Here is a 23,795-nt window from a genome sequence, read left to right as displayed (position 1 = left end):
ACACTCTCCATAGAAGTACTGATTTTCCCTCTATATTAACTTTTTAAAAGTGTATTTGTTTGTTTTGAGAGAGCAAGAGTGCGTGGGCGGGGGAGGGGCAGAAAGAAAGAGAGAGAGAGAGAGAGAGAGAGATCTCAGGAATCCCATGAGCTCATGACCTGAGCCAAAATCAAGAGTTGGATCTTTGAGCCATCTTGGTGCCCCTCCCCTCTTTTTAATGGGAGAAGCAAATGGTATCAACCCTGATTATCTGTTACTAAAGTCAGTCACCATAAGATCTGTATGTATCTTTCCCACAAGGTAAATATGAAATGTTGACTAAATTGATGGAATAATGCATGTTTAATTTCTAACACCAACATTAGAAGATCAGAGAGCTTTGCTCATTGAATCAGCTTCAAATGAAGTAGCAGAGTTTGGACTGTGTATCTCATTACAGACAATAATCTCTAAACTACAGAAGGTAACAGGAATATAAACACATAGCTAGTCACAAAGTAGAAAAGAAATGTGTCCACCTTCCCCAAAGTGAAAGACATTTCAAAAAAAGGGTCTGTAACTGTCCAGACTATGAAAAAATTCAAAGCAGAGGTCTAGAATCAGTGTAGGTGTTATTTAAATGATGCTTAATATTGTTTGAAAAGGAATAAATAGGGAGAATAGAATAATGGTTTGATGTTTGCTTCTTGGTGTATGGAAATATCCATCTCATTGCTCATTTTGCAAAAGTAGCTCTGGCCTAGTGAAGAACATTACCCCTGATTGTGCCAAGGTCAAAGACCAATTAGGTGAGGGGTTCCTGGGTGGCTCAGTTGTTAAGCGTCCAACTTCAGCTCAGGTCATGATCTCACAGTTTGCGAGTTCGAGCCCTGTGTTGGGCTCTGTGCTGACAGCTCAGAGCCTGGAGTCTGCCTTGGATTCTGTGTCTCCTCCTGTCTCTGCCCCTCCCATGCTCATGCTCTCTCTCTCTCTCTCTCTCTCTCTGTCTCTCAATAGTAAATTAAAACATTAAAACATTAAATTAAAACATTAAAAAAAAAAGGGTGGGGGGGCCTGGGTGGCTCAGTGGGTTAAGCCTCCGACTTCAGCTCAGGTCATGATCTCATGGTTTGTGAGTTCGAGCCCCACGTCGGGCTCTGTGCTGACAGCTCAGTACCTGGAGCCTGCTTCTGATTCTGTGTCTCCCTCTCTCTGCCCCTCCCCCCATTCACACTGTCTCTCTCTCCAAAAAAAACAAATAAACATTAAAAATTTACCAAAAAAAAACCAATTAGGGGAATCTCAAGTCTAGTCAAGATTTCTTTGTTCTGTATTCCTGGCCTACTACATTGCTAACTATATAAAGATGCTTTTTTTTTTTTTTTTTTTTTTTTTTTGTCCAATTTTGTTCACTACCATATATCCCCACAGCTTAGTAGAGTATTTGGGGACAAATGACAGGCAGTTTATCACTGCTCTTAATGAAAAAATAAATTCATGCAATTTGCTATGTCCACTGGGATGCCTTATATTTTCATGGTTAAAACTGATTTTCACACTCTTTGACCCATAATCTCAGTACTAGAAATTTACTCTGAAAATGCACATGCACAAGGTTATTCATCGTAGTATAACTTGTAATTGCAAAGTAATTAAAACTATCTAAATGTCAAAGCATAGGCAATGGATTGAATAAACCATGGTACCTACACACCATGGGGTACTATGCAGGTGTTAAAAATGAAAAATATCTTTATGAACTTATAAAGCATGACTCACAGCAGATATTACAAAGTAACAAAAAGATATAAAATATTTTATACCTTTTGTGTAAAAAAGAGGAAAGCATAAGAAATACATATTTCTGCCAACTTCTATAAAAAAAAAAACACAGGGTAGATAAACTATAAAATAATGAAACTGATTACCTAAAGGGGTGAGGTGGGGAAAATGACATGTAAAGAATATAAAAGGGAATGATATTTCTGAGTGTATGTGTGTGTATATTTTTCAAAAAAAATGTGTATAGTTTTTACTTTTGGAAGCATGTTAGTACTTTTCATATTAAAAATGCCAATGAAAATGGGAAGGGGAGGAAAAATCTGAAACAGAAAGCAAACTCAAATGACTTAAATTATATTTCAAGTGATTATGATAATCACACTAAAGAGGGGAGGAAAAGAGAACCAAGCCAAATCACGTACATATCTAACTATATACTCTGTCTTGGGCAAGATGAGGTTGTAAAGAGAGAACTAACAAACTCTAAACCTTAGCTGGCTTGTTTATCATAGTGCCATAGGTAAAGCAATTCTGAAACTATATTAATATTATTTTAGGAATAAGCAAATGAGTAAATGTGCTGATGTTGTTGGGATCCAGAACATTGTTGGAAGTCATTCTCGTGACAGAACAAAGAGAATGCAGCTATGGAAAAGGAAGAAGGCAAGAAAGAACCCAGTGCCGATAGACCAGCATGATAGAATGGGAGGTATGAAGTAATACTATGTAAAGTTTATGTATATATGTGAATACGCATGTTTATATGGGCATCCGTGTGTGTGCCCACACATTTCATAGCCCTATTGGCTGAAAGGACCAAGAAGTAAGGACACACTTTAGTAACAAAGAGCTCATTTAGGGGCCACTAACAGAAACCAAAGCTCTTTGGACAAATGGCTGATTCCATCACTAGGGCAGGATAGATACAAAATGGGCCTGGAACACCTTATTAGGCCAGAAAGTAAGGAAGTGCTTTAAAAACAATGGGAGCAAATCACAAGGACACAGAAGCCAGCTTGAAGAGGCTCCCACTGGCAAGTACAACAATGAATTATACACCACTGAAACAAGAGAAGAATCATGATTCTATACTGTCAATAGTTAGATAAATGAATGCAGAAGGAACGAGGAAAAGCTCTTGCTTACACTATAGTATCAATGCTAATTGGTAAATATGAAGGAAATGTTGAACTTGGAAAATCATTACTTTGCCACTATCACAGTGAAGATCAGATCCGGCAAGAATTAAGATGAATGACTGCTAAACCTAGGGGAAAATTTTGATAAGAATATTTTCTGGGGCGCCTGGGTGGCTCAGTCAGTTGAGCGTCCGACTTCGGCTCAGGTCATGATCTCGCGGTTTGTGAGTTCAGGCCGCGTTGGGCCCTGTGCTGACAGCTCAGAGCCTGGAGCCTGCTTCGGATTCTGTGTCTCCTTCTCTCTCTGCCCCTCCCCAACTTGTGCTCTGTCTCTCTCTGCCTATCAAAAATAAATAAATGCAAAAAAAATTAAAAAAGAAAGAATATTTTCAGGATTTTAAAATACCTTCTTGGTTGCAGTGAGGAAAAAATTGTAACATACTAGAGAAACTGGGCAAAACTTTAGATAGGTGCATCAAAATTACTACTGCTAATGAAGGAAAGAAGGACATTGTGTGTCTCCAGATATGATAGCCTGAGAAAGTACTTCAGGTAAGAATGTATAACCTGGATCTAATTACAAGGAAACATCAGAACATTAGGTAAACATAAAATGAGGGAGATGCATTTTTCTGTAGCTACACTATGAGGTAGAACACAAAAGAAGAAATGTAGTAAAATGTGTTGTTTTTATTTAAATTCTAGTTAGTTAGATATAATGTAATATTGGTTTCAGCAGTGGAAATTAGTGATTAATCACTTAGGTACAACACCTGATGCTCATCACAGCAAGTGCCCTCCTTAATACCCATCACTCACTTAGCCTATCCTACCTTCCCTCCAGCAACCCTCAGTTTGTTCTCTACAGTTAGTTAAGAGTCTCTTAAGTAAAATGTTAACAATAGGTAAATCTAGATTTAAAAATAATAGGATATTCTGGGATGCCTGGGTGGCTCAGTCAGTTAAGCGTCTGACTTCAGCTCAGGTCATGATCTCACAGTTTGTGAGTTCGAGCCCCGCGTCAGGCTCTGTGCTGACAGCTCAGAGCCGGGAGCCTGCTTCAGATTCTGTGCCTCCCTCTCTCTCTGCCCTTCCCCCACTCTTGCTCTGTCTCCTTCTCTCAAGAATAAACATTAAAAACCATTGAAAAAAATAATAGGATATTCTTTGTACTATTTTTATTCTTAGGACTTTTCTGAAATTATTCCCAAACAAAAAGTTTTTTTTTTTTTCCTAAAGTAGTGCATAAATATATGTTCTTGGGGAAAAAAAAATCAACATAGAAAGATATAGAAACAAAAATGAAAATGAAATGTCAACCTCCCAATCTCAACCTTTCGTCACTAGAAGTTAACCTTCACAAAGTTAGAATTTTTTTTTCTTTTTCTGTTCTGTTTTTGTTGCTCTATTGTATCCCAGGTCAGCGCTAGGCACTAAACAGTTGCTGTGTAAATTGCTTCTCAATCATTCATTTCTTGGATCAATAAATGAATGAATGAATGAATATGTAAGCACTGTTTATTTACTGTTCTCCCTACTTTAATTAAACATATCTACATTAAAGTTTTTTCTACGTCTTTTTTTTTAAATAAGTGGAGTCATACATAGTAGTAAAAGATTATCACTGGGGCGCCTGGGTGGCTCAGTCGGTTAAGTATCTGACTTCAGCTCAGGTCATGATCTCATACTCCGTGAATTCAAGCCCCGCATCGGGCTTTGTGCTGACAGCTCAGAGCCTGGAGCCTGCTTCAGATTCTGTGTCTCCCCCTCCTTCTGCCCCTCCCCTGCTCATGCTTTGTCTCTCTCTGTCTCAAAAGTAAAAATAAAAACATTAAAAAAAAATAAAAATAAATAAATAAAAGATTATCACTGATAATTATAATTACCCCTGAAACATGCTTTCCTATTATTATAACCATTTCTCCCGCCTTAACTCTCCAAACACAATTTCTAAATCTGATTCCTAATACCTTTCAAAGGCTCTTGAATAATTAACTTCTTTCCATTTCTCTTCTTTCCATTTCTCTTTCCATTTCTCTACTACTGGCCACCCCATGTACTTGCACCATCTAACTGGTCTTCCTGGTTGCCTTACTCCTTATCTTACTTTTCTCCAATCTATGTAATCTTCAAAACACAACTTTGATTATGTTTCCTATTTTAAAATTTTCTAAGTGGCTTTTCATAACCTGTAGAATAATTTCTCACTGATTGTCATGGATCATGATCTGCCTTTTGATTCTTTGTTCTTCCTTGCTCATCACTCTTACTTTTGCATTCAAAGCTCAAAAATTATTCACTCATTCATTTATCCTCACATAGATTGACATAGCATCTATTTAACTTCTTTTAGTTATTTTTTATTACTTTTTAAACTTTATTTTTTAGAGAGAGGGAGTGAGCAATCAGGGCAGAGGGGGGTGGGGAAGGGGGAAGAGGGGAAGAGAGGAAGAGAGAGAGAGAGAGAGAAAGAGAGAGAGAGGATTTTAAGCAGGCTCAGCGCTCAACATGGAGCCTGACATGGGGCTCAATCTCACAACTGAGCTGAAATCAAGAGTTGGATGCTTAACTGACTGAGCCACCCAGGCACCCCAGCATCTATTTAACTTCTTTTAGATTCTTGAATACTCTAAATTCTCTTTTGCCTCTTGTGTTGTGTGCCTGCTGTTCTCTCTCCAACTCCCACCTCTACATCCACCTTTAACGTTGCTAATTTTTGCTCATTTTTCAGTACCCATTAACATATCACGTCTAACGGTTTCTGAACCATTAGTTTTTGCTTCAGTGTTCTATGTCCCTAGTACAAGTTCTCATACCACCCTGTATTTACTGTTTATGTAACTCTAATGTCTAGCTCCCTAATAGAACACAAAATTCATGACAAGTGGGCAACAAGAGTGGTGTAAGTATTAGAGAAAGGTCTGTGGTGAGGCAGGATACAAAATAAAAGATAACTACAGCTAATTACATCTCATAGAAACCATTCCCTCCTTTATATGCCTCCTATATTCCTTGGTTCTGTCCCTCTCAATCCTCAGCTCTTCTAGGCCACCTTCTCCACTACTACAAGACATACTCTTCTACAACATGAATCTGATTATCTGATTACAAACACTCCATACAACACCAATGGTTCCCCATTGACAGCAGGTTGATACCAAACTCTTTAGCAGATTATAAAACTACACATTTCCCTCAAAAAAACAAAACAAAACAAAAAAACTTGCACATTCCTATGTCCTGCCAGAGCTGATCCTCCCATCCTTACATGTATAAAAATCCAAGATTTCTGTACTCATGGTATTTGTAACTAAATCTGGATTCTAGTTTTCTTTTGCCCAAAAAATCTCCTCTCTATTCCAACATGTCTTTCCCTATTGAGGGGATTTTTTTTTACTACCTCCTTTCTTCATTCCATCTGCTTTGAAACTAAGTCCATAGCCGTTTAACTCTGCTTATCCAAACTTCTTAGGAAGCATCTTAACAGTCAGCAAGAATAGATCTGAGAATAGATATCAGACCATTAGCTACACTATCAGACCACTAATACCACAATTTGCACAAAAACATGATTTACAAATAGAATAACAGACTAAAATCAAAATAGTTTCAGAATGCAAAAAGAAAATCAAGTTTATTAATATTTCTCTTTCTTTCTCTCTCTTTCTCACGCACATACACACACACAGACTTACTACATATTACATGTAGCAGCTGAAAGAACAAAGCTCTACAAGGAGACTTACAATGAAGATTTCTTGTGGGGATGATATTCTGTTTATACCTATTTTAGCAAAGCAATGTGCATGTGATCTATTGGTTGGGTAAAACAAAGAACTTCATTAAATAGAACTAAATAAAATCTGTTAGGATAAAAACTGCTAAATGAAATACTGTATTTTTTCTACTTTATTTTTTCACTTTACTTATCAAGAACTTGCCTCCTAATTCATGGAATGAAACTGTCCAACACTTACTTACCTTCGAGGATGATTGGCATCAAACAAAGTGTTATCATCATCCTCATCATCTTGTTCTAAAGGTGTCAACTCCATGTTTTCTATGTTAGTATCCAAAACTCCGTATCTCCTAGTCTTTCGGTTTCTTCTTCTCATCCTATTAAATAGAGCATATTAATACATAAAAATTATTTGGATATGGCATAATGATTCTTATTTTATATGTAATTATAAATGAAAAATAAATTATCCCTCTGTTGCTGACATACGAGGCACTCAATATCAGAATGGCTACGTTTCAGAAATGGAAATGATCTACTACCTAGGATTATTTATGAAACAAAATCTATCTTAATCCTACATGTTGTGTACCATTTCTTCTGTCTGACACATTCTCTTCTCAATAAGCTTATGGTATAGACAGATAAACTTTTTTTTTTTAATTTTTTTTTTTTTTTGTAATGTTTATTTATTTTTGAGACAGAGAGAGACAGAGTGTGAACGGGGGAGGGTCACAGAGAGAGGGAGACACAGAATCTGAAACAGGCTCCAGGCTCTGAGCTGTCAGCACAGAGCCCGACGCGGGGCTCGAACCCACGGACCGTGAGATCATGACCTGAGCCGAAGTCGGACGCTTAACCGACCGAGCCACCCAGGCGCCCGACAGATAAACTTTTAAGCCTTAGTTTGGGTACCATGTTTTCACCGAAGCTTTCTATTCCAGTCTTTTCCCTACCTCCTCTATGCCTTCTTCCTATTGGGCAGGATTAGGTATTTTCTGCCCCACTAAGAAACTCTATGTGATACATGTTCAAATTCTACACTAAGTAGCTTACAAACCTGGCTGCATATTAGAATCACCTAGGGTATTTTAAAAAGCTCCACACTTAGTCCATATCTCCACATACTTAAATCAGATTTTCCAAGGAGAGGAACTAAGCATCAGTATTTTGTTAAAGTTCTCCAAGTTATTCCAGTGTGCTGAAAACCACTGTCAAGTCAGTGGTTCTTGAAGTGTCATTTCCTGGACCAGCAGAATCATAATCATCTAGGAATTTATTAGAAGTGTAAATCCTCATGCCCATTCAGACCTACTGAATACGAAACTTTGAACTTGGGGCCAAGAAACCTACGTTTTAACACTTCTTGTCAGTATGATACATGCTAAAGTTTCAGAACCACTGCCTTAGAGGACAGAAAATATTTTAGGGTGCTAAACATTAATCATTATTTGAATTCATATGGAAGTCTCTGACTTAGCATTGCACTCTAAGGTTTTCTCTCACATAACTTTTTCTTTTCCTTCAAATTATTTATCTCAGTTTGCATTTATATTTACTTGTGGATATGGTTATTTGAGTGTTTATTTGCCTCTCTCTTCCACTAAGTTCCAGGAGGGCAGCTATACATGCCTTGTTTGCCATTGTATTACTGCTTTGTACAGCAGTTTCTGATTGATTAAGACACTCTTAAATACTTGAGGGTCTGAATGATACATTCTAGCTCAGTGATCCAAATCTGATCCTACAATCAATGCCTAAGTCACCTCCAATGCAATAACCTCAAATCCATACACAAGAAAATATGTTTTACACAAGTTTCTATGGGAGGTTAAAAACAAAACAGAAGATATTTCAGTAACAACATATATGTTTATGCTTCTGGGTCATTTTATATGATGTAGTAAGTGTAAAAAGATATACTATGACTACAGTGCCAACTGGGAAGAGCTATACAAGCCTCTGTAAAGATGGCAGTGGATCCCCTGAGAAACAAACTGTCTCACACATACATACATACTCAAGAAATATTTGACTCTTATGAAGCATCAAGCATTGTGCTAGCTTCTGAGGGTAAAGTACCCGGTCTCAGTGATGAAAATTTAGAAAATACTACTAAGTCTGGACAAAAACCAAGAAAAGATCCACCAGTCACTACCTATAGATCTATCTATATGCCTACCCAAACATGTTGGAACAGGAAACAAGAAGTTTCAGTATAGTATTTAAAACTACAAATGCAACCAATGTAAGAGTTAATACTAATGTTAAAACTAATAAATAAAATAAAATAAAATAAAATAAAATAAAATAAAAATAGAAAAAAGTAAAAATAGCAGTAAGTAGTATAAGCTAGTCTTTTATATGGCAAGAAACTAAATGGTTAGGTTGTTAAATTAATAAGCACATCCATGTGTGCATGTCTGTATGTATGTATATGTGTGCAAGCACATTCATACACACTCACACCCATGTAGAGATCAGAAATCTAAACTTTTTCTGCAAAGGATCATATAGTAAATATTATAGACTCTGTAGCAATCACATACAGTCACTTGTCACATATTCACCTTAATTTTTTGCTGTTGTTACTTTGGTTTTTTACAACCCTTTAAAAATGTAAAGAAAGAAAAAAAATCTAGACTGATAGGTCTTAAAAAAATAGATCAAGAAACCACATGTGACTGATGGGCCATAGTTTACCAACCTGTGATTTAGACTAATAAAGGTATTCACAGAAAAACTAAGAAAATAAAAGTACTGATCCCGGAAATAGGAAAAGCACAAGGGAGATACACCTAACTAATGGTTCTTTTGAACTACATAATTCAATAACCTTTGTCATGCATTCCTTTGGTTTCAAAAAGTGAATACACAAGAGTAAGTGAAGGGATGTGGCAGTGTAAGTTAAGGATATTCAGAGTTAGAATTTCTCCTCTTCCCTTTTGCCAGTCTTTCACTCAATTTTCTAAATCATGTGGCTTTTCAAACATTCTGGCATTTTCACTAAACAAAGAAGAAATTAATGTCAAGTGAATTATTTTTGATCCTTCCAGGTCATATATTATTTGTCAAAGAGTCAATACGTCAATAACCTAGTCATAGTCGGTCACAGGATACCTTGGCAAGTCTTAAAAAAGGGAATGATACAAACGTAGACCTTAAGGACTTGAAATTTTATCTCAGCTGACACTCCACTCCCAAGGTCTTCATTGTTTCTTGAATGAATCTTTCAGTGAGTGGCTGAACTAATCTGGCTAATCATGCTATTTTCTATACTTTGTATAGTGTAAATGTTTGACTATATTGGTATGAGTGAGCACTCTGTTACTTATTTTAGCTTGCACTGTCTTTTATCATTTATATAAATGCTGTCTTCCAAACATGAATCTAAGTTCTTTAAAAACAAGAACCTACAGAGAAACTACATTGTTAGGCACCCAATAAACAGGGGAATGCTGTTCAATTTAAGTGAAGTTAGCATCTTGGGGCGCCTGGCTGGCTCATTCGGTTAAAGCATCTGGCTCTTAGGCTCAGGGCATCATCTTATGGTTTATGAGATCGAGCCCTGTGTCAGGCTCTGTGCTGACAGCAGGAGAGAATTTAAAGAATGAAACTTAATTTAATAGAATTTAAAGTTGAAATGCAATTTCTCAAAGAGAAAAAAAAAAAGTCCTAAGTCTAAAGATCTAGGCACTGATGGCTACATGGCTGTGATAGTAACATGGGTATAAAAACACCAAATATATCCACATGAAGTGATTTTTCTCAGGGAAGGTCAAAAACACTTGTAAACCTTTAAGTTATTGGGCCAATTTAATAAGCCATCTACTTAAAATAATAAATATTGAACATAAAATACAAAACACAAAATAAAAGTACACATTTTAACTAAAAAGGCTACTTTTATCTTAATATGCAGTGTACCTTAGTCTTAAACAAAAGTATAAGGGGGCTTTAAAATTCATGTAATTTTAACAGCTATGGTTCTTTTGTCACAATTGAATGTTTTCTTTAAGCTCATGACATCCCATCTTGTCTACATGTACTGGTAATTACATAAATCTATAGTTACACTTTTCTATTAAACATAGTAAATGCATATTGCAACCTGAAAAAAAAAATGTTGGCTCTCAATTAACAAAAAAAAATAAGGACTTTATAAATGTATAGAGGAAAATATAGAAGATTAAAAGGGCAAAAGAAAATAGCTATATGGTTGATTATATTGAATGATATTCACTCATCACATGGAATGCACAGGTAAATGATCTTGAGATCCCTTCTAGGTAGTCAAGTTAATAGCTAACCAATATAGTTTGCAAATTCTTCAAAATTTTATTTTACTAAGGTTGGTAGGAATTATTTCCATTTAAATAACATGTAAAAGCTACAGTACAAAAATAAAACTAAACTACTAAAGTAAGCTTGATAAAATTTTATGTAAAAATGTATGAGGCTACATAAAATAAACACAACAGAATAAAACTCCATTTCATTTTACTACTCTATGAAAGAGAGAAAACTGATCAATGTAACTTGCAGTACCCATCTGGTCTTATTCTTTTTGTGTTCTTTTAAATGAAAGCCTGTAGGTATTAAGTATGGAATAATGTAAGTAATATTACTTAATTTCTTCCAAAGCATATTCAAAACTAAACTGAAGAATATATCATCTACTGGATATTTTATACATAGAAACTTCTCTATATGAGAGACACAATGATTAAACTGAGTAATTTTTAAAATTTTTTTCTGGGGCGCCTGGGTGACTCAGTCGGTTGAGCAACCGAGTTCAGCTCAGGTCATGATCTTATGGTTTGTGGGTTCGAGCCCCATGTTGGGGTCTGTGCTGACAGCTCGGAGCCTGGAGCCTGCTTCAGATTCTGTATCTCCCTCTCTCTCTCTGCCCCTCTGTCTCAGAAATAAACATTAAAAATTTTTTTTTAATTTAATGTTTATTTTTGAGAGAGAGAGAAAGGGTGGGAGGGAGGGGCAAAGAGAGAGGGAGACACAGGATCTGAAGCAGACCCCAAGTTCTGAGTTGTCAACCAGAGCCAATGCAGGGCTCAAACTCACAAACCGCAAGATGATGACCTGAGCCCAAGTCAGATGCTTAACCAAATGAGCCACCCAGGTGCCCAAGCAGAGTAATTTTTTTTTCTTTTTAGTTTTTTTATACGTTTATTTATTTTTTAGAGACAGAGGGAGACAGAGCATGAGCCGAGGAGGGGCAGAGAGAAAGGGAAACACAGAATCCGAAGCAGGCTCCAGGCTGTGAGCTGTCAGCACAGAGCCCGACGCTGGGCTCTAACTCATGGACCATGAGATCATGACCTGAGCCAAAGTCAGATACTTAACCGAGTGAGCCACCTAGGCGCACCAGCAAGCAGAGTAATTCCTAATAAGTAAATGTACAACTACTACAAAATTTTTGACTTGACTATTTTTGGCAAAAAAGTAAATCAGTGACCAAGAATGATTTTGAAACAGATTCCTTTGCCATTGTAACATAATACAAATAAAAATTAGTGAGCCACAATTTTAGCCGCCTATGATTTATCAAGAAATCCAACTCAATTGGATATATAACATATTATAAAAATACTTTTATCTGACCTGTCTCTCATTTCCATATCCTATTGCCAAAACCGAATCCATCAGTTATCACTTCAAGTTCTTCAAGAAGTAGACACCAACAAGAGATAAGACTATGTTATGGCTTGAACTGTGTCTCCAAATTCATATGTTGAAATCCTAACTCCTAGATCCTGAGAACATGACTTTATTTGAAGATAGAGTCTTAACTAGTCAATTAAGTTAAAGTCATTTAGAATGGGCCCTAATCCAGTGTGACTATTGTCAAAAAAAAAAAAAAAAAAAGAAAGAAAGAAAGAAAGAAAAGAGAACAAAGAAGATGAAATTTGGAGATAGACTTCCAAGTGAAGATGAAGAGTCAAGGAGAGAAATCTGGAACAACCTTCCATATATTAATCTGCTCAGGCTGCCATAATGAAATACCATAAAATTAATTGCTTAAACAATGGAAATTTATTTGTTACTATTTTAGAGTCATCAAGGTATGAGCAAGGTAGGTTTCATTCTGAGGCTTCTTCTCTTGGCTTGTGGGCAGCTGCTATTTCACTGTGTGCCCACATGATCTCTTCTTTGTGTGTATAGGGAGAGAGCCGTTGTATCTCTTCCTTTTCTTATAAGATGCACCTGCCCTTTTGGATGAGGGCACTGTCCTTACGACCTCATTTTACTTTTATCCCATCTTCAAATACAGTCACATATGAATTTGGGGGGTAAATAAACATTCAGTTCAGAATATTCCCTCATAGCCTTCAGAAGGATCCAAGTCTGTTAATTAATAGAGTAGAGGAGATTTATTAGGGGGAAGGCCTCTGAAGGACAGATGGAGAGAATAGGAGATCCTACAAAGGCTAATGCAGGCCTTATACCTGTGCAAGAGAGTGGAAAAGAAGCATAATTGGTTAGGAAGAGCAGTAGACAATAATGCAATTATTAGAAAGCTTTGACCAGGACAATGGGATGTCCTCACACAAAGGCTGCCCATTAGAGGAGGGAGTCCTCTGTTAATCAGGATGGCCAGATTTAGCCACAGTCAGTCACTGGCTGGAAAAGGCCTAAGAATTACAGCTCTGGCATGGATGCAATGATGGATCCAAAGCTGTGGCAGCTGGAAGTTGTTGGTCAACTATGCTTCCTACAGCAGGGTCTCTTTTTTTTTTTTTTATTTTTATTTTATTTTTTTTAAATTTTTTTTTTTTCAACATTTATTTATTTTTGGGACAGAGAGAGACAGAGCATGAACGGGGGAGGGGCAGAGAGAGAGGGAGACACAGAATCGGAAACAGGCTCCAGGCTCTGAGCCATCAGCCCAGAGCCTGACGCGGGGCTCGAACTCACAGAGTGCGAGATCGTGACCTGGCTGAAGTCGGACGCCCAACCGACTGCGCCACCCAGGCGCCCCTACAGCAGGGTCTCTTAAAGGGAAGTCTATTCAGTGTAGCTTCATGGCTGTCACAATCACAAAGTCCTGTGATTGTACTTCCTGAGAATTACTGAAATCCACTTACGGTCTTCACCACTGCTATCACCAATTGCCTTGACTATTAAAATAGTTTAATAACCATAGCACTATCTACTCTGGCCACCCACTAACCTTCCCTCCATTTTCTAAAATCTCCAACAATTTCCTTTAGCTTAGCAGTGATGATTGTGTAATATGGCCTATAAAGTCCAACATAGCATGGCTCCTAACTTACCTTGCTAGCCTCACCTTGCTGTTTACTCTACATTCTGCTTCACCTTCTGCACCCCATCCACAAAGCCTTCTAACTCATTCCCATATAATGGCCATATGTGCTCTGTCATTGGCCTCATACTCTTCCCCACACACCACACTATTGCTGAGTTAATGCCTATTCATGTTTCAGCTCCAGCTCAGTTATCACTACCTTAGAGAAGTCTTCCTTAATCTGCCTAACTAGGTCATACATAAACACCCAGTACTGGCTTCCATAGCACCCCTGGTACATGTCCTTTAAAGTATTTATTCATGATATACTTGTATACTCTTTTGTGTAAACTATTTGTGTTCCCTACTAGATTTAATTTCAGGGGAGCAGGAAGTTAATTTGTTTTTGCTCACCATGATAACCACAGCACACAGGGAATGGCATAAAGCAGATGCCTACTATCCGTCAAACTAAAATATATGGATTCACATATATATTGCATTTTCTATGTGTACCAACAAAACCTACAATTTTATATGTTAATCATCACCTCTGGGGTAAGAGAAGCCTGAAAAGAACATCATCTCCAAAATTATACCAAAACCTATAGGAGTTAGCCAATTGTTAAATCAGAATACACATAACAGCCTTCTGGCTCAGAGGGGGGAAAAAAAAGGACTAGAATAATTAAACATATCAAACATGCACTCACTCCAGGACTTCTTAGATACTCATTTAGGGTGTTTTAAGTTGAGTCCGGGTGCTTCTCATACGCTATCCAAACAAGAACCACTAGTATTCAGCTTGCAACCTGTACTGAGTAGTTTCATTTTCACCTTTTGGGCATGTAAAATTACCATGTTGTAATGTGTAGTTATACTTCATTTAGATTCTAAATAACTGAAGTTTATCCATTCAAAGCCATACTGACTTTTTCCTTATTTTCTTTTAAATTCTCAGCATTCTACATGGAGATATATCCAATGCTAACAATATCTCTACCCTATTATACAGGATAAAATGAGCTAATTCTACTATTTTAGATGTCTCAATATTATTATGATTATTCCATTTTGCTGTAAAACAATAATGCTCTCAGGAGCAATTGACCCCATGTTGAAGTTCTCAGACTATGGTGCTTTTTAAAAATTCTTTTGGCTTCCTTTCATAATTATAATTGGGTCCTCTCTATTGGCCTATCAGCTACCAAGCTCTGTCACTATCATGACCTTGACCAAGTGCAGCACTAAATAGAAGATTCCCTCAACAAAGTATCCTGCCATTCTTTATCTCCAGGAAAATGTTCACTGCTAACACCTAAAAGTTAAAAAAGATCAAATGCATGTTCAGGTATGTTTAGGATACTGCACTGTTTTCTCTGATAGATCTTTTCTCACCCAGCTCCCTGTAATTTAGCACATACAATCAGTTCCTGTGTTTAGACTTGTCTCCTATTTTATGTTATAATGGTAGATAGCCCCAGGTGAAGTAAATCCTAAATAAGTATCATATAGCTTAGCTAGGACATGTCCTGTAGTAGTGCATAGCACATAGCTCCCTTGTTCATTTCTTGCCTTGGTCTTTACATGGATATCCTAGTGTTCTTTTCCTGGTACTAAAACTTGGGATGTGAGGCTTGATAAATTCTTCTGACCTCCACTTCTAAGAATTCAGCATGGAATTATTCCCCAACTAACTTTAAAGTACTATTTACAACTCAGCATTTCCAAAGTTCATCCTATTTCACCTTCCACTCTAAGACCAACCCCTCTAGTGGATTTCTCTTACAATCTCCTCAGCTCCCACCCTGTCTCTAATAATCTTGCCAGCCCTAACGTCTTGCTGATCATAGGTATTTTAGGTCAAATACTACATGTATAAAGAATGGTGTGAAGAGGTATCAAAAAACAGAGTAAAAACCCCAAAATATATTACAATTACAACTCTAGACATACAAAATCACTAATAAGGTTACCATTTACCCGGTCTGCACATATGACAGGCAGTGAGCTACTCAGCTTACAAGAATTACCTGATATAATCCTCACAACAATCCTATAAGTACCTTCATTTTATACATAGAAAAGCAGGGCTTGGAAAAAATTAAACTTGAGATAGTAAATGGTAGAGCTAGGATTCAAACACAGGCAATTTGGCTCCTGAGTCTGGGATCTTAAAACATTAAGCAAGACTGTCTTCCTAATGAATCAAAGTAATTTTAAACAAGGTCACAAAATCAGTTACCAAAACAGTCTTCTGATCCCTAATATAATTATCTCACACTATACCAAAATGAACATATTATTTTAGTGAACTGCATTTTCTGGTTCATCCTTTTGCAGTAAAACTAATAACCCAGTAGCTACTTGCATTAACAAGTACATTTATGTTTTGGTAAGGCCATCTCTTAGTTCTGATCACAGAAACAGAATCTGCTTTTTGCTTATCCAAAAGGAAACCCTACTTTGCTTTAACAGAATCATGATTTGGTTTACAGAGCAATTGGGCCCAGCCCTAAGAGATACATAATGATCATAATAATTGGTGTAAACCTATCATGGAAATATAATTTTCCTTTTGCCAGTCATTGTTTAGGGCTGAGCAGATAAAGCAGTTCAGACAAATGAGATAGAAGGGGATGACTCTAGCAGTGTGGTTTCTGGGAAAGGCCCCCTTCTTTTTTGTGTTTGAAACACTACTGTGTGAGAACAGAATGCTTAAAGCTGAGGTAGCCATCTTATGAAGAGACAAGGATGGAAAAACCCAGAATTCTTGATGCTATCACAAAATCACAGAACCATGTCTGAGCCTTGTTCATATTCATGACAAGCAAATAACACCACCACCAAAATATGTCCTTATTTTAAAGTCACTTTTAACTGGCATTTTATTACCTACAGGTAAAAACCTCCTAACTGATCAGGGCACCTAGCATCTTAGCTTCTCTGAGATGGGCTGCCAATCTTCCATAACTCAGATGTGTATTTCCTTCTGATGTTATTCTTTTTTAAGAATCTTTTAGGTTCTATTACCAATCCCTCCATTCTGAATTATATTACTCACCTTTTTTTCTTAGCAGAGTTCGATAAAAAATCAGTGCCACATAATAAGCCCACTAAAACTTTCACTTTCATTCTACCCTTGTTTTTCCAGTAATTCAGTAGTCTCAGCTCCATCTAGATCATCCAAACCTTTTCAGTTTTTTCTCTCCTTAGAGACTGAGCAGCCCAAATTCATGAACACAACAGTTCTTAAATTGGACTCCTCAGAGTGCTAGGTTTCAGTGGAAGTATAGCCAGTCTCTACCACTAAAAAAGATGGAGCTCTAATATTAGAACAAGGCCTGCTATCATGAGACCTGTCATGTCTGCTGTCCCTAGCCTAAGAAAAATTACTTTGCCTACAAGCTTTTTTGAACGAGTAACAACAGTTAATGGTATATTCTACTGTGCAAAAGTCCCCTACTCTCAGCCATAACTAAAAGCATCCTGGGATAGATACTTTTTTTCAAGGGCTATCAGTCAATCTCTAGAAGGGATTGTGACCCATGATGTGGCCTAGCCCATAAAGATAAGCCAATCAGAATACTCTTTAGGTAGTCAATGTAGAAGAAAACACATGCAACTATGTGCAAAAATGAACATGAGGCAATTTGAAGCTGCGATGGCGATTAACTCTTTCTCAAGAGTTAGTATAGTTAAAAAAAAAAAAGAGGATAATTTTCCAGTGGGGATCAATGTGCATCCATTATAATGTATCCTATGGGTAAGAAAACATCAGGAAATAGTACAGACTAAGCTAACTGCAAAAGCGTTATTTAATTGTTTATTATTTTCAGTATCATTAAGAATTTGTTTTCCTGTTCTGTAAAATACAAATTCATCCCAATGAAAAAGTGATCAATCAATCACTTCAAAAACTGCTGTGCAATATAGAAGGAACACCAAAAATAGAATTCAAACTCTGGATTCTGCAGGAACTTGGATACTTTGTAGCTCAATGACCTTTGATATATCACTTTATATGGCAGACATTACTAGGGCTCACCAAATCTGGAACACACACACACTCTCTCTCACTCTGTCACTTCCCAGCTCATCATACAGTTAGGTTACTTTCCAGGCAGAGGCAATCAAACCCCTGGGCATTCTTTAGTCTCTTTTACCAAGCTCTGACACTGTAGCGGGCTTAGGTTGAAAGGGCAAAACCCTAAGATCAAAGGCAGCCAAACTGCTGAGTTGCTATGCAGAGGACAACTGTCCTGGAGGAAAGCCCAGGCCTGCAGCTGCATTTTCATAAGGGAGAAATAAACTTTTATTGCATTAAGTCATTGGAACTGAGACTGTTTATTATCTCAGCATAAGCTATGGTACCCTGATTAAAATATTCAGACTCTCATATGGATTCCAAAATCTGTAAAATCATCTACATAAGAGGTGAGGATAAAGTAATATAATGTTGATTTAAAAAAAAAAAAACTTTATAGTGGTGTCTGGGTGGCTCAGTCGGTTAAGAATCCGCTCTTGATTTCAGCTCAAGTCATGATCCCATGGTTCGTGAGATGGAGCCCCATGTGGGGCTTTGCATTGACAGCATGAAGCCTGCTTGGGATTCTCTCTCTCCCCCCTTTCTGCCCCTTCCCACAGCTCATATGTGCTCATGCACTCTCTCAAATAAAAAAAAAAATTAAAAAAAAATTTCTATGAAAGTTCTGCATAAACATATATGAACTAATATGAACTATATGTCTAATATGCCTAATGAAAAGAAAAAGGATATAATTGATAACATAGGATTATAATTATTCAAAATACAGTATTGCTAACATGAATTGATATTTACAGGCTTGAGTATAAAAGAGGAGTAGAAGCCTACATGGAATAGTACACATGTACACATTTGTATGTACGTACGTTAGCCAGTACAAAAGTTTATTTTTCACCTTTTGTCTTATTACTGAGAAAATCAGTGAATAAATAAAATTATAATATAAACTAGAGACAAGTCACAGTGCATTTTTACTTTAGAAAAACAACACAGTTTGGCCACCTCAAAGGAATAACATTATCTCTTAAGGAGACTCAGTATCCTCATGTTATTCTGAGAATTGCCAAGTCTATGCCTATTTATTGGTATAGGAAAAAAATAATATGAAAGAAATTAACAGTAAATATCTCTGAAAAATAACTAGGAAAAACCTAAATGATTTATTTTAAAATGTTTTGTTTATTTATTTTGAGAGAGAGGAACACAAGCAGGGGAGGGGTAGAGAGAGTAGGAGAGAGGGAGAGGGAGAGGGAGAGGGGGAGGGAGAGGGAGAGGGAGAGGGAGAGGGGGAGGGAGAGGGAGAGGGAGAGGGAGAGGGAGAGGGAGAGGGAGAGGGAGAGGGAGAGGGAGAGGGAGAGGGAGAGGGAGAGGGAGAGGGAGAGGGAGAGGGAGAGGGAGAGGGAGAGGGAGAGGGAGAGGGAGAGGGAGAATCCCAAGCAGGCTCCACGCTGCCAGTACAGAGCCCAACACGGGACTCACATTCACGAATCATGAGATCGTGACCTGAGCCAAAATCAAGAGTCAGTCGTTTAACTGACTGAGCCACCCAGGCGCCCTGGAAAAACCTAAATGATTTCTTAGGAAAATGATTTTAATTACTATAAGATTCCAAATTTATGATTGAGGTATTTTTCATGCTATGTTTTACATCATACTGAGTGAGCAATGCAACTTATCAAGACATACCTTGCAACCCAACTTTAACTTTTTATTGTCTTTCTCATATTTGAGAAAAGACAAATTAAAGTAAATTAAAAACATAAATTTGATACTATCAAAAATAAAGTTAAAGGCAAATGTTGTAATATAGAAGATAAATACCAACAAGGGCAATGGACAAAACAACTCAAACTCTGAAGAGAAGGAAAAGCAAAGGTTGTACTCTAGATGTTCAGCTATTTAACAACTGCAAGACGTAGAATCAACTAATCAAGACAGACAATGGCTGTAACAATTGGTCCAAATATACTGGAGAAGTATACTGGAATATACCATCTGAATATTAGTACTAAAGTTTCATAATTCTATTTGTTGATTATTTTATTTTCAGAAAAATTCCATTATAACTAACAAGATGCTTCTCAATTCAGTTTCTCCTGTTTGTCCCAAATCCAAACTTTCTTAGTTACCAGAAAATGCATCTCCCGGTTACACTTATACAACTCATCCTGATTACTGCATTCATCTTAGATATATGTAATGAATATTATCTTGAATAAATATATACAAATATTTATGTATTTTAAAGGGCCCCAACTGACTTTTCTGCACAGCCACAGATGCTGAGTCCACAGCTCTTCAAGTACAGAAAATATGTGAAGTGGGGCACCTGGGTGGCTGAGTCAGTTAAGCATCTGACTTTGGCTCAGGTCATGATCTTACAGTCTGTGAGTTCGAGCCCTGTGTTGGGCTTTGTGCTGACAGCTCAGAGTCTGGAGCCTGCTTCGGATTCCGTGTCTCCTTCTCTCTCTGCCACTCCCCCACTCATGCTCTGTCTCTCTCTGTCTCTCAAAAACAAATAAACATTTTAAAAAATTAAAAGAATCAATAAAATCAGCTAGGAGACACTGTTTATGAATCAAAAACTAAGCTTTAGCCAGATACCAAAAATGTCAGTACCATGATGCTGGACTCCCATCATCAAGAATTGTGAGAAATAAATGTCTGTTGTTTATAAGCCACATGGTCTGTGGTACCTTGTGATAGCACCCTGAATGAACTAAGACAACAAAGGGGTCTGGCACCACAAAGGGTTTTTGATACAGCTGATGTTTTATTTCCATCTTAAAAGAAATTTTAGATAAAACAAAGAATGCATGCAATCTCTTTGTTTGAAAAATACATTTCCATAAAAATATGGCCATTTGAGACTAGAACACAAGATATACATGGAAAATGGTGAAAAAAAGATTGGGGAGGACCTTACATGCTAAGCTAAGGAATATGAACCTTATCCCATCAGATGCCATAGAATAACAATGCCCAACAGAACTTTCTGCAATAATGGAAATATCCTATACTGTGCCGTCCAATATGGTAGCCAATACACTCATGTGACTATCTGTGTAATGTGGCTAGTGCATCTAACAAACAGAATTTAATTCTAATTTACTCAAGTTTTTAAAGCCACATGTAGTTGGCTACCATATTGCACAGCCATAAAGCACAAATTATAAGCACAGAGAATGATTGGATCTACACTTCAAAAGCAATGCTAGCTGTTTAGAATGTAGGTTGAAAGACAGATATACTTAGGAGTGAAGAGACAAGTTAGAATAGTACCACCAGTAGTCAAATGATATGAGCCTAAAGGAACATGATATTAGTGAAGCTGGCCAAGTGGTAATGTAGTCAAGAGCTATTTAGAAAATGAAACTCTATGAGTGGATGTAGAAGGTAAACAAAAGGGAGACTTGGCATGGCTCAGGTTTCTAGTTCAAGAAACTATGTATATGGTGATACCATTTACCTTTAGAGAACAGTGAGGGAAAAGTTTGGGGACAAAAATGATGGTTACAAGTTTCAACTTTATGAGTTTGAATCATACATCCAGTAAAAGTTGGGTGGTTATACATGATGGAAACTCAGATGCAGTTAATAACTTAGAGGTGGTATTTAAAGAAGTGAATTTTTGATGGATCACTCAGAACACATGGGCAGTCAAACTGCAGAGTTAAGGAAAGGACCTAGAAAATTCCCAAATATAAAAGAGGTGAAAGTCATTCTCTTCACAAACATTTAATAAAGTCATTGTCTTCCAGGAACTGGGTAGGGTCTTTAGGGAATAAATATGAATAAGATATGGACTGTTCTCCAGATTAGAGGTGTAAAAGAATTCTAAGAGCAGGAAGAAGAGTCCTTGGAGAAATAAGTTCATGGATAACATGGGCAACAAATATTGAAAGAGTTAAGAAAATCAGAAGATGAAGTAAGAGATAAAATATTGAGTGCTACAGGAAAGACAGGAAAAGTGTCCATGAACTGATGTGAAAAGGTTATTAATTATCCCCTGCAAGGGCACTTTTAGAATGGTAGAAGTAAAACCAGACTTCAACAACCAGAGGAGGAAATGAAAGGTGTGAAAATAGGGACATTTCAGTGGAGGTTATCTCTCCCTTCTCACCCACGCTATTCCTACACATTGGTTTTATTCAGATTCTTTCTCTCCATGATTTCTGAAGGACCTTTCTTTCCTTTAACTTCAATATTTCTTTTTCTACTAGCTCTTTTCGTATTACTAATATCTAAATATACTTCAACATTACATTCTTAAATGAATACTCCTCTCTCTCTTCTATTCAATACTTCTCCCTGACAGCATAGCCGAGACCAAAACATATCCCAGGAGAAAAGGCCGACTGAAAAGTAGATTCAATTATAGGGAAAGTTTTTAGATCATTCATGTTGATTAGGAATAACAAGACTTCTATTCAAATTTAATAGTTTTTGCTGTATTAAGTGACTGTCCAAATAGTTTTGTCTATGGGAATGAGATTTCCAAGCAGCCCCCACCAATTAGCTTGATCTCTTGCAACATACTCCTAAAAGTTCAATGTGTTATCACAAAAAGCATCTACTTTACCCTAGATGTTAAGCTCCTTGAGAAACAATATCATCTTACTTATCCTTTAAGATCCAATGCTCAGAACAGTTTATGAAGTGACATAATAGTCACTCAAACTTAATCATGAAATGATTTGACTGGAATTAAACGTGGCCCATACAATAACTTGTCCAACCACTTCTTTGCATAGTCACATACATCACTATTTTACAAACACTCCCCAACCACTGTGCCACATATGAAAATGGTTTACTGATGTGCCAAAACAAAAATACCCTCAGCCCTTGGGTTGCTATCAGGGTTCAAGGTGGACAGACATCAGGGTAAATAGTCTCAAGCATTTACCCCACATGGATATTAATTTCTAAGTATGGCATGACATGGAAAAGGTTGGGAAGCATTGCCCTGGCCCAGATACCCCCAACAAATTAACCTCATTGCTTTTGCCTCCCAGAACTGCATACCTGATGAACACTGCTTAAATACAGAAAATCCTGTTATCACATGTAAAAAACAAAAACAGAGGAAAGAAATAGTTTTAAAAGCATTCCCTAAAGCCAAGATTATTACAGGTGAAAACAGAAAAGACAAGTGGAAGAGATCAGAAAAGAGTAATGAAAGAAGAAAAATAATAGTCATCACTATTAAAATTCATTAAGCAGTTATTATGCCCCAGGAACTGTGCTAAATGTTTTGTAGAGATTCTTCACACAATCCTTTCTGGTAAATACTATCATTTTCTCTATTTTGCAACACCTAAGCTAAACCTTAGGGTTGCCATTTAACTCACCCAAGGATATACACCAAGTGTATTCTCATAAAAAGCTACTATAAGAACTCAGGGAATCTGACTTCCCATCAGGCTACACTGAAATGGGATCATGATAGCATAATAGAACAGAAGTCAGGAGTGGAAAAATTACTCAAGAACTAAATTACTCAAGAATACAGCCCAACTGTTCAGAATAAAGACTCTCCTCGTAGAATAAAGAACACTTGGGGAGCGCTGGGTGGTTCAGTCAGTTGGGGGTCCGACTTCGGCTTAGGTCATGATCTCACCGTTCAGTTCGTGAGTTCAAACCCCTTGTCAGGTTCTGTGCTGACAGCTCAGAGCCTGGAGCCTGTTTCATATTCTGTCTCTGTCTCTGTCTCTCTCTGTTCCTCCCCTGCTCATGCTCTGTGTGTCTCTCAAAAAGTTAATAAACATTAAAAAAAATAAGAAAAAAAAAGAACACTTAGTAATTTGAAGGTAGTGACTTTACAGACTGGTGGTAAAATTG

General features: G+C 37.1%; 1 protein-coding gene across 2 annotated transcripts in view; it reads right to left on the bottom strand.

The window, feature by feature from the left end:
- The window catches only part of FAM174A (family with sequence similarity 174 member A), a 37,904-nt gene that overhangs the window by 7,242 nt on the left and 6,867 nt on the right, over positions 1 to 23,795 (bottom strand). Inside the window, exon 2 of one of the 2 annotated variants that reach the window (XM_042990764.1) lies at positions 6,882 to 7,016. In XM_042990764.1, coding sequence (XP_042846698.1) covers positions 6,882 to 7,016 — 135 coding nt within the window. Of the gene's footprint in view, positions 1 to 6,877; positions 7,017 to 23,795 lie in introns of those variants that run through there. The other variant, XM_007078925.3, reaches the window with a different exon arrangement.

This window comes from Panthera tigris, chromosome A1, assembly GCF_018350195.1.
Source record: "Panthera tigris isolate Pti1 chromosome A1, P.tigris_Pti1_mat1.1, whole genome shotgun sequence".
NCBI lineage: Eukaryota > Metazoa > Chordata > Mammalia > Carnivora > Felidae > Panthera > Panthera tigris.
Note: the sequence above shows the minus strand (reverse complement) of the source record. Positions and strands in the feature narration are given on the sequence as shown.